The sequence below is a fragment of the Ctenocephalides felis genome, unplaced genomic scaffold (assembly GCF_003426905.1).
Source record: "Ctenocephalides felis isolate EL2017-DRISC unplaced genomic scaffold, ASM342690v1 CF-g0.4_SCAFFOLD_00581, whole genome shotgun sequence".
NCBI lineage: Eukaryota > Metazoa > Arthropoda > Insecta > Siphonaptera > Pulicidae > Ctenocephalides > Ctenocephalides felis.
The window spans coordinates 7223-19638 of NW_020536735.1; the positions used below are offsets into that span (position 1 = coordinate 7223).

Consider the following 12416-nt stretch of genomic DNA (forward strand, 5'->3'; position numbering starts at 1 on the left):
ATGGCTTTTTAATAGAATGTTTAGAAATTGATTTATCAGGAATGTTTTCTATGAAGTTAGTAAAACTGCGATTTGTTTTGGCTTTAGATTTTTTGCTCATTTCTGGTTCCAAGTTATCCAAATCCTGTCTAGTTCCAAAATCAGGCTGATTGGTTGGTGATAATTTGCTGGAACTTGGTTGTATACTGTTTTGGTGTTTTTTGGTGTCACCAATTTGATCAAAATCCATCTTCAATTTTTTAGCACAACCTGGTACATGAAGGTCTTCATCATTTTGCTTTTGGTCTTTACAAATATTTTCTGAATTCGTCAATTTAGCATCCATTTTTTATTTCCAACAGTACTTTTAACAATATTGTCATTTCCCACCTTTTTAGAAGTCGAGTTATCTATAAAGTTAGTAAAACTTCGATTTGCCTTGGCTTTAGATTTTTTGCTGATTTCTGGTTGCAAGATATCCAAATCCAAATTATTTCCAGGCTGGTTGGTTGGTGATAATTTGTTGGAACATGGTTTCACAGTATTTTTGGATTTGTTATCTGTCTGGGCTTTGGCTTTATTGCTGTTATCTGGTACTAAGTTGTCCATTTTCAGGCTGGTTTCAAATTCAGGCTGGTTGGTAGACAATAATTTGCTGGAACATTTTTTCACAGTATTTTTGGATTTATTATTTTTCGAAGAATCAATTAAATTGGTGTTTACGTCACCAATTTGATCAAAATCCATCTTCAATTTTTTTGCAGAACCTGGTACATCAAAGTCTTCAGCATTCTTCTTCTGGATATTTTCTGAATTTGTTAATTTAACATCCAAATTTGTATTTTCAAGAGCAGTATTTTTAGTACCTTTAGCAATATTGTCACTTCCCACCTTTTTGATATTATTAAATTTGTTCAAAAAGCCACCAGAATCATCATCATCATCAAATATATCAATATTGATACTACCATCGAATGCAAACTCTGTTAAACCATTGTCGACTGGTGGTTTGTTGCCAGATTTTGTATTGTCATTGGATTTTTTTGGACTTTTGGAGAAATTCTTGCGCAGTTTTGCCAACAAATCATCGAAATTGTTGTTAGATTTATTTAACAAATCATTTGAAGTTAAAATGGAATCACTTCTATTTTTCGATGAATTGGAATCCTCCAAACTTTTATTCGGGGTTTCTTTTATAAGACTAAGACTCTTACTGTCAAATCTATCTTCAGTAACTTTGCATAGTTTTGCCAAAAAATTATTGGAGTTGTTATTAGGTTTACATTTGTTTAACAAATCATCTGAAGATGAAGTTACAATTGAATCATTATTACTTTTCAATGCATTGGAATCCTCAGGAGTTTTATTCGGGGTTTGTTTTGTAATACTAAGACTCTTACTGTCAAAAATATCTTCAGTAATTTCTTTGGTAGCTTCACATTTATTTCTTAAAATTTGGGCTGAAACAGTACTGCTTAAGGCATTGATTTTAGATTTATCCTGGTCTTCAATAAAATTTGTCGTCTTGTTTAGAAAAATATGTTTAACCAAATCCTCTTTATCGGCTCCAGGATCATCCATTGCTAAATTTTTATTATGATTAAGCATTTCTTTCATAAAATTAGGCTTATTATTTAAACTAACATCTGTGATAGAAATATTTTTGGTAACTCCATCATTAGATTTACTGATAGATTCACCAGAAGATTGTGTAGAACCTTGTAAATTGTTTACCATACCACTATCACTGTTTTTATCAAGACTTGTCTGGCTACGATTGAAAAGTTCTTGTATAAAATTAGGCTTTTTATTTAAACTTTTGGTAACTCCATCATTATCCTTAGATTTATTAGCAGATTCACCAGAAGATTGTGTAGAAACATTTAAATGTTTGACCATAGAACTATAACTGGTTTTACCAAAACTCGTCTGGCTACGATTGAAGAGTTCTTTTATATAATTAGGCTTATCGTTTAAACTTTTGGTTATTCCATCATTACATTTAGATTTATTGATAGATTCACCAGAAGATTGTGTAGAACCATCTAAATGTTTGACCATACTACTATTACTGTTTTTATCAAGACTTGTCTGGCTACGATTGAGAAGTTTTTTTATAAAATCAGGCTTATCATTTAGACTTTTAGTAATTCTACAATTATCTTTAGATTTATTAGCAGATTCTCCAGAAGAATGTGTAGAACCTTGTAAATTGTTTACCATACTACTATTACTGTTTTTATTAAAACTTGTCTGGCTACAATACAAAAGTTCTTTTATAAAATTAGGTTTGTTGCTTAGCCCAACCATATCCTCCTCATCCTTAGATTCAAACCTGGATTTGCAAAGTGTTTGTGAAGACAATATATTATTACTACCACAAGATTCATCCTCCCGTTGATCTTTTACCAAATCCTCCAAATCGAGTTTGCCCAAAATCTGTCGATGCAGCCTCTCGTAGTCTTCGATTTTTTTGGCTTTAATGGGATCCTGCAAGTCGACCATGGAAATATGTCCACTCGAGTTATCCGATTGCATAGAGTATTCCATCAGGATGATTGTGGTGACTGCATCGACTGCCTCAACGTGTTTCTTGAACATGAGACGAGCGTGGGCTTGCGATAACCTTTTGGGATCATAATAATTGGGTTAGAGGAGGGTATTAGTGGTAGTATGTGGGTTGGCAACTAAGTAATAACTAGTGGTGTATGGCATCGTGCCTTAAGGCTAATTGCTGGAACTTCCCGTACCGTAATGAAATATTCGAGAAATTTTAAACGTTTCCAAATATATTATTACAAATACTGTAACTTTCATTATTTTTGCTGTCTTATTGTTATATCTGAGCAAATCAGATAGCAAATGTAAATCATAAATCAATTTATCTCCAGAACATTAACAATCGTCATTTAATTTCGAATTCAATTTCATTAAAAAAATAGTTGCCTAATCTAATTTACACAAAATTGAAAAAGTGCTCCCGTATAGTCACAGTCTAAATGCATTTGCAAATAATTCTGTGCGGCACTTTCACTTATACTGTGCTTAGCTTGGCGGCATTTTCATATTTTTCAATAGTTTTTTCACAAAATTGGAAAAATGCTCCAGTACATAAACAGTCTAAACGCACTTGGGTAAACATTTGTACCAGAGTGGCGCTTAGACTGTGCTTAGCCTGGGTAATTTTTTGAATTTTTAATCCAAAATTACAAAAATATTTTATGGAAAATAAAAAAAGATGTAATCATTTTTCAACTTTTTTTTTAACTTCCCGTAGGGTAAGTTATTGTAATGGGCCGAAAATAGGAATTGAAAATTTTTACATTTCTCGACGTTTTGAAGGTTTCTGAACGTTTTGGCATACCTCAGAAAAAATGGATGTGTGTGTGTGTGTGTGTGTGTATGTATGTATGGATACAAATTTCCAGTCACGTTTTAGGGCGCACGGATCAACCGATTTGAATGGTTCAAAAAACATTCGATTCCTATTGATAGGGAAAAGAGCTGATTAGTTTTTGGCAAAGGCAGGTCCAGCCGTTTCGGAGATACGGAGCAAAGAGTGCAGAAAATAGAAATCGAGTTTTTGAGAGAACGGAGTATCCGATTTGAATGATCTAGAAAACATACAATTAGTAATGATTGGGAGAAGAGTTTATTAGTTTTTGGCATAGCTGGGCACCGTTAATCAAATAGTTAACTTCGTTAATCGTTAATCCGCTACAAAAAAAGTTAACTTCGTTAAACGTTAAAGCGTTACATTTCGGAAGAATTAACGCAAGTTAACGTTAATCGTTAATCCGTTAATATGTGTAAAATTACATTTTTATATCGTTGCGTTAGTGAACTTAAAAAACTTATTAACTTCCCGTAGGGCAAGTTATAGTAATCGCAAAAAAATCGAAAATGAAAATTTTTATATATCTTTACGTTTCAAAGGTGCCTGAACATTTTGGCATACCTTAAAAAAAATGGATGTATGTGTGTGTGTGTGTGTGTTGGTATGTATGTATGTATGTACGTGTGTGTATGTATGTGCGGATACAAATTTTCGTCGACGATTTCGGGAACACGGATCAACCGATTTGAATAATTTAAAAAACATTCGATTCGTATTGATAAGGAGACGTGCTGATTAGTTTTTGGCGAAGGCAGGTCTAGCCGTTCCGAAGATACGGGGCAAAAAGTGCCGAAAACGGTAACTCAGTTTTTAAGAGAACGGAGCGTCCGATTTGAATAATTCAAAAAACGTTTCACTTGTATTGACAAGATGAAAAATCGATAAAATTTTCATGAAGGTAGGTCTAGCGGTTTCGGAGATATGGAGGAAAAAGTAAAAAAATGAGCCATTTGGCGGTCAAAAATGATCATTAGACATATGCACATCAAATTATCAGATATTTTATAGAGATTTTAACAATAAGTATACATTTTGTTAACATTCCTATGGGTTCCGTACCAATGCTTATGCGTTAGACAGCGACGCGGCGCTTACGCGCTTTATATTTTGTCCCTATGCAGTTAAAGCAGTACGATTGCTTTGAAAAAAAAGTTCAGATCTTCCACAATATGTCAAAATAAAGAAAAAAAAAATTTTTTTTCAAAAAAAAAAAAATTAAAAAAAAACTTTTTTTTCAAAAAAAAGTAATTTTTTGTCCAATTTATAGTTTCTCAAAAATCTTATTTTTTCAAAGTAAATTTTTTTCAAAAATGTTAATCGTTTTTAAAAAAATAATAATTTTTGGTACGGGAAGTTCCAGCAATTTGCCTTAAGGCACAACGCCTTAATTGCCTTAAGACAGAATTCCACTTACAGCTAGTTCTTTAAAGAGTTTGTAGCTCTTTGGTTTTTCTATAGACTGAGTGACAGAATTGAAAAAGTCTTCCTTCTCGTCATCATCGTTGTTACTCGCATTGCTCCCTCCGCCATTTAAACTATCTCTGTCCTTCGAATTTTTCGCTACTTCTTGCCATAAGGCATCTTCTACCTTTTTTTCCGTGCATTTTCTTACTGCATTCCTCTCTACTGCTGTCATACGTTTCCAGCCACATTAACCGAAACTTTGGGTAAAATGCCGCGGCAAGTTGGCACTGTTCATCATTCAGGTAGTAGTCCAAATCTTTTCTCTATGCCGTTTAATAAGGCATTGGCTAAAGCCTATGGCTAAAGCTGTGCCGTGCGGTAAATAGTAGGCATTGGATTAACGATTAACGGACTTCTGACATTTTAACGGAAGTTAACGTGTCCGTTAACATTTTTAAAAGTTAACTTAAAAGTTAATCCGTTAATCAAAATGTTAACTTCGTTAATTAACGATTAACGGATTAACGAGTTAATGCCCAGCTATGGTTTTTGGCAAAGGCAGGCCCAGCCATTTCGAAGATACGGAGCTAAATATGTAAAAAATGGCAGTTTTTGAGAGAACTAAGCGTCCGATTTAAATGATTCAAAGAACTTTCTGCTTGTCTTAACAAAATAATTTATTTTGGAAAAAAAAAATTTGTTCCTTTTTTTTTTTTTTTAGTTTTTTGTATATCGAAAATATTTCAGATTTTATTTTATTATTTTATATTAGATAATGATACAATATTTATAATAATCTATTTGAAAACATTCAGTATTCAACGGGAAGTTCCAGCAATTTGCCTTAAGGCACGATGCCATAATTGCCTCAAGACAGAATTCCACTTACAGCTAGTTAAATTTTTGTATTGTATTTTAATAATATTAATAAACAAGTGGTAAAAAATGGATAGTAAAAACATCAATTGCTTTCTTTTACGACTCTTTAAAAATGTTGAGCAACCCCCCTTTATGTTGAGCAATCTTTCGCTTGGTCTACAGAAGTTGAGGTTGACCAAATCAAAGATATAATTAAATAATGCCATTTAACTAGTCGAGAGGATGCAAGAAGTGCATATAACAATTGAAGAACATTTAAAATGTCTTGGTCAAATTAAGAAGTTCCATATGAGGATTGTGGATACCTTACAATTGAACATAAGGATCAACTATCGCCTTCTAAAAACCGGCTCCTTTTCAAAAATGATCATGGCTGGTGATAAAAGATATGTTTTGTACAGAAACATAGTTAGAAAATAATTATGAAACAAATTTTTTGAACCAACACAGACCACATCGAAAACTTTGCATCAACAAAAATCACCACGACATATTGGAAGTTAATTTATAAGATTACAAAGGTGATGTACCGAACGATCAATTCTGATTTTCATGAAAAAACACATTCAGAATTGCCACTGACCACACACATCTTTGGCAACTCGTGAGAAAAACCATTGGAGCTTACAAGTGATATTTTTTTATTCTAAACCATTGGAGCTTGTAAGTGACATTTTTTATTCTATTTTCAAAGGACCAAATCATTGGATTTTGGAAGTGATAATTTTAAATCTATTTTCAAAGGACTAAATGCTAAATTCTGATGTTTTCTATTAACAATTAATAAAACTAGATAAAACAATCAAAGAAACGTCCAGGAAAGGTGTACTAGCCTCACAAATCTTTAGCAACTCCTGAGAAAAACCATTCGAGCTTGGATGTGATATTTTTAAATCTACTTTCAAGAGACCTGATGATAAATTCTGACGAATTCCATCAATTGAGAGATAAAACAATCAGAAACGTCTAAGAAAGGTAACTTCGGCAACTTGTACCAAAAATCATTGGAGCTTGGAAGCAATATTTTTTATTCTATTTCCAAGGATCAAAATAATAAATTCTGATGCATTCAGTCAACAATTAATAAAACTAGATAAAACAATTAGAGAAACGTCCAGAATAAGTGCACTGCCCTCACAAATCTTTGGCAACTTGTGAGAGAAATCATTGGAGCTTGCAAGTGATATTTTTTAAAATCTACTTTCAAGAGACCGAGTGATATATTCCTGATATACTCGTAAGAAAACCATGATTTTTAATCTACTTTCAAGGGACCAAATGAAAAAATATGATGTGTTCTATCAACAATCGATAAAAATAGATAAAACCATCTAAAAAACGTCCAGGAAAGGTGTACTAGCCTCACAAATCTTTGGCAACTCGTGAGAGAAAGCATTGGAGCTTGCAAGTTATTTTTTATTTTATTTCCAAGGAACAAATGATGAATTCTGATGTATTCCATCAATTGATAGATAAAGCATCAGAGACGTCCAGAAAAGTCGCACTAGCCTTACAAATCTTAAGCTACTTGTAGGAAATTATTGGAGCTTGGCTTGAAAGTGAAATTACTTAGTTGCCAACCTCTTATTACTTTAATATTATTTATTGATGAGTATATTTTTACATAAATATTTCACTGATAATTTATGAGGACAAACAGGAAAAATAAAAAATTCTAAATAGCACGTCAAATACTTGAATAAAGGAAAATAAATATTTTGGCGTTATTTCTGATTTGATTAACTTTTTTATTTATAAAAAAATTAAAATTTGTAAGTTATGAAAATTAGTCTTGAAATGTGTTGTAAAAATGCATAATAATAGTTTTGATCTTCATAAAGATTTCTACAGCAAATCTTAATTCACTTTGCGTCGTATTTTTAGCACAAAAACTCGACGCAAATAAGAAAATCTTATTCTTTTTAAAAATCATCATTCATAAAAAATGTTACACAAAAATTTTATACTGTGCTTCATTTTACAAATCCTTAGAAATTCCAAGACTTTAAAAAAATCCGTCAAACAAAATCTGATTCGCGCATAAATTTCAATCTTTGAAGTTACCTCCATCACCAATATTTACAAAAATATTTTCTTACCTTATAAGACTATCCAGCAATCTCACCGTAGTCCTGGATGCATCCCGATACTGGCTCATCCTCTTGTATTGATAATAAGCTGACAAAATCAATTCGGCTTCTTCAGTCATCACAGGATTTATATTTTTTATGAACTCAAAGTACGATTTAAACATTTTGACTGTCCATTTTTCACTGTCAATCACCGAAGTCTCAAAATCACTTTTCTCTCCAAAAAGAATATGATCGGCCACTAGACTATCCCACTTTGCGTCATGCAGATCTTTTAGGATAAAAATTAAATCAAATCTGAAAGGAAAAGGAAATTAATCTCATTCTGCTTCTTAGGTAAGACAATTATTTTTGTTATTTTGTATTTACCTGCTAAGTAAAGGTGGTGCTATTACGATATTGGCACTAATGCTATCAATCTGATTGTATCTTTTCCTCGGATTAGCTGCAGCTATAACTGAACACCTAGTGCTCAATTTGCACACCATACCAGCTTTGGCGACACTGATTGTCTGCTGCTCCATTGCTTCATGTATGGAAGCTCTGTCTTGCTCCTTCATCGAGGTGAATTCGTCCATGAAGCATACTCCACCATCACAGAGTACTAGGGCACCTGCTTCGAGGGTCCATTCGCTGGACTCCTGTAAAGAAAAGAATTGAACACAGAATAAGTAAAAACTAGTGGTGTATGGTACCTTAATGCAAACTGCTGAAACTTCCCGTACCGTAATGAAATATTCGAGGAATATGAAAAGTTCTCAAATATATTATTACAAATACTGTAGCTTTCATCATTTTTGCTATCTTGTTATATCTAAGCAAATCAAATGTAAATCCTAAATCAATTTATCTCCAGAATAAAGATTAATAATCGTCATTTCATTTCGAATTCAATTTCAAAAAAATAGTTGCACAAAAATTTACACAAAATTGAAAAAGTGCTCCTGTATAGTCACAGTCTAAACGCATTTGCAAATAATTCTGTGCGTAATTTTCACTTATACTGTGCTTGGCTTGGCGGCATTTTCACATTTTTCAATATTTTTCACAAAATTGAAAAAGTGCTCCAGTACATACATAAACAGTCTAAACGCACTCGGGTAAACATTTGTACCAGAGTGGCGCTTAGACTGTGCCTAGCCTGGGTAATTTTTTGAATTTTTAATCCAAAATTACAAAAATATTTTATGGAAAAAAAAGTAATAATTTTTTATCCTCAAAAGCAATTGTTTTGTCAATACGAGCAGAAAGTTTTTTAGATCATTCAAATCGGACGCTTAGTTCACTCAAAAATGCCATTTTTTTCACATTTAGCTCTGCATCTTCAAAATGGCTGGGCCTGCCTTTGCCAGAAACTAATCACCTCTTCTCCCAATCATTACACATTGAATGTTTTTTTAGATCATCCAAATCCGATACTCCGTTCTCTCAAAAACTCGATTTGTATTTTCTGCACTCTTTGCTCCGTATCTCCAAAACGGATGGACCTGCCTTTGCCAAAAACTATCAGCACATCTTCCTATCAATAGGAATCGAATGTTTTTTAAACCATTCAAATCGGTTGATCCGTGCGCCCGAAAACGTGGACGAAAAAATGCGGACATACAAAACACACACATCCATTTTTTCTGAAGTATGCCAAAATGTTGAGTAACCTTCAAAACGTCGAAAAATGCAAAAATTTTCATTTTCGATTCTCGCCCCATTACTATAACTACCCTACCTGAAGTTATAGATAGAATATTAATTTTAATAATAAATTTTAATTACCCATACAGCAGCTACAGTTAAACCAGCAGATTGAACCAATTCCTGTTGTTAGCACAGATCTGAAATGCAAATTAAAATTATTACAATAACAGATTAATTTATGACACAAATTGTTCTTACCTCGCCACTAATTTCTGTGCAAACTTCAACAATTCAGACTTTCCAGTCCCCGGATCTCCAACGAGTAACAAATGTGACTGCCCACGTACCGAAACATCACTACCTTTGTCTTCCTGCGACGGAGTTCTTTGTGTAGACAAAAATTGGGAGCACCTTACCGGTTCATCTTCATTCGTAGTATATTTTGTGTTGAGCTGCTTCGAGTTATTTGAATTTGATGTGCCTCCTATTATTGTAAGAACGACTGCCAGTTTTTAATACATTCCATACAGCTAAAAGTGAAACAAATTGATAAGAAATTACATATTGTTTAAATAATGTTTTATTTTATTACCTCTGGGCAAAAATTATTTATTATCATCCCTCGCTTGCAGCATTTTACCATTCTCCCGGTGATCAAACCAAAATTTCTTAATCCAACTGTCTGTGGCTGTTTCTGTTTCCACATCATTATCCTGTTTAGTAACAACTGTGACAGAATTTGCTCTTATAGACAGCGACACATCTAAATGTCTGTTCACAGTGATGTATTTCCAACGTCTTTGCACAATGCCACTGAAAGTAAATAAAATAATGATAAATGAGATGTACTAATGTAAAAATACAGTTATTAATCGAATTAATTACCACACAATTATGTCATCTCCAGTTTGACAAGTATCGACTAAATCTTCTCCTAAACTGATCCATATTGTTGCAGGTAATGAACCGACACCTTGATGACCCATTTGCTCCTAAATATTAGATTTATGAGAATATTGTCTAAATAAGAGTGAATTAGGTTCTGAAACAGTTAATTAGGTTGTGCCAGGTTATTTTTATATTTATTCAACATTTCAAACATTTGTTACCAAATTTCTCTTATTTTGCTATTTCCAACCAAATGTAACCGGTCTATTTTTGGCCCCCATAAATACACATTTTTTTTACTAATTTTGATGTTACTTTAAACATTAAATCAGTAATTTGGATTTTCTAACAATTTGTCCTTCAGAAAGTTATAACATTAGCAATCATTTCTTTAATATACCTGAATCTTCAACTCCTGATAATCAATACAGTTCTCGGGTCCAAGTCTATTTTCATCAAAACTAACATTTTGGAAGACTTACATTGACCTTCAGGATTTTTACACTTGGTTATCGGCTCAATTAAATACATTTTGCTACAATTTGCATGAACTGTCTCAACATATTACACCGAAGACATTTGTAATCTCTTTTAATCTCTAACATCCTTGCTTGGGTCATTCTTATCACAGTACCTATAAATAAAATATATAAAATATATAATCAATATAATATATAATAAATATATTATATAAAAAATAATATATATATATATATATTATATATATTATATATAATAAATGTGTATAATTATACCTTTGAATTGTATAAACTTTTCAAAATCCTTTTCACTAGGAAAGAATTTGTTGTCGCATTCATTATTAGCATACAAATTTTGAAATCTGACTCGGACTTTGGATTTTACTCTCATCATATATATTCTAACGCCTTGAATAGAATTTAAGAGTTCTTGCTGTGCTGCAACTAGAGCTTCGTTCCATATTTTAAACTGAGGCTAGAATGCAAGAGGAGACTTGACGCTAAGACTGGAGCGCTGTTGTTCAATCTGCAAAGCTGGAAAATGGAATAGAAGGAATAAATAATTGATAAAGTTTGCAAGAGTTAACATTAGTTTTACAAGTTTCAGCATTCAAATACAACATAAAGGTGTACATGATATATTTCTTTGGGAAACTTCTGATTTTTGTGTAAATAATTAACTTAATCATAATGAGGTCAATATATCTTCTTTATAAGAATAACTGGTTTTATTTTCGTTACATAAACCATGCAAATATTTAAGCTAAATGCTTGAACTAAGAGTCGCAGACATTTTTCTATGACTGACTTAAATCTAAATGTATTTAAGTAGATATTTGTAAAGCTATACGTATACATTTTTCTACTCATATAGAATGTTTTGTCAGTCTGCATTTAGTCAAAACAATTAAAAATGATGAATGCATAAATCAAAGCAAAATACAAAGACTGTCCCTTATCTCAATTATCATTACAATTGTGATTTATAATTCAAACTAACGTACTTTACGTGCAGTGAAAAGTATTTGGTGTCATCATCATGTTCCAATATAGTTTCAATATCTTGTCTATGAAAATTTAACAAAAACTCTTCCATTATACTCTAAGTGCACCTTTTAACTAAAAAAATACATATTATTTTTTTGCACAAAATGTAAATTTAACCTCACAAATTTTCGTTAAAGTTTTGACAGTTCTGGACGTAACGAGATGCAAGAGACAGGAGGGTAACATGATAGGAGACAACATGTAAGGGAAAATTAATTTAAAATATAAATATATATGATGACGATATATTTAATTTGATAATATATAAAATATATTCATAGATAAACAAGTATAAATAAGCATATATTGATCTAACTAAAATAAATCGAGTATGTTTTAATATTTTCGAAAACATTAATTTGAATATTAGTTTTTTGTATTTGCCGCTGACATGTTGAAGCTTAAATAACCTGCTAGGTTGGCAATCGTTCTCTCAAAGTTTGTGTTTGACAATTTACTTTCATTAAAATTGCCGACGAAATTTATTCTCAAAAAAAATATATATAAAATATGTTGCTTATTTAATTTACATTCTATAAACAATTATTTATCTAATTACAATTATCATGGAGACATTACTCGAGCAACAGCGACGTTACCACGAGGAACGCGAACGTTTAG

The 12416-nt window shown here is 32.0% G+C and overlaps 1 protein-coding gene across 1 annotated transcript; it reads right to left on the reverse strand.

Annotated features, from left to right (window-relative positions):
* Positions 1-309: 309 nt before the first annotated feature.
* On the reverse strand, positions 310-11844 carry LOC113366339 (DNA helicase MCM9-like). Its single transcript, XM_026607930.1, has 11 exons — positions 11753-11844; positions 10873-10903; positions 10267-10373; positions 10022-10194; positions 9640-9883; positions 9520-9578; positions 9468-9472; positions 8119-8390; positions 7759-8046; positions 1668-2605; positions 310-1562 (listed from the first exon to the last, which is right to left on the reverse strand). Exons 1-11 carry the CDS (start codon positions 11842-11844, stop codon positions 310-312), a joined length of 3462 nt encoding a protein of 1153 aa, XP_026463715.1.
* Between the last annotated feature and the right edge of the window lie 572 nt (positions 11845-12416).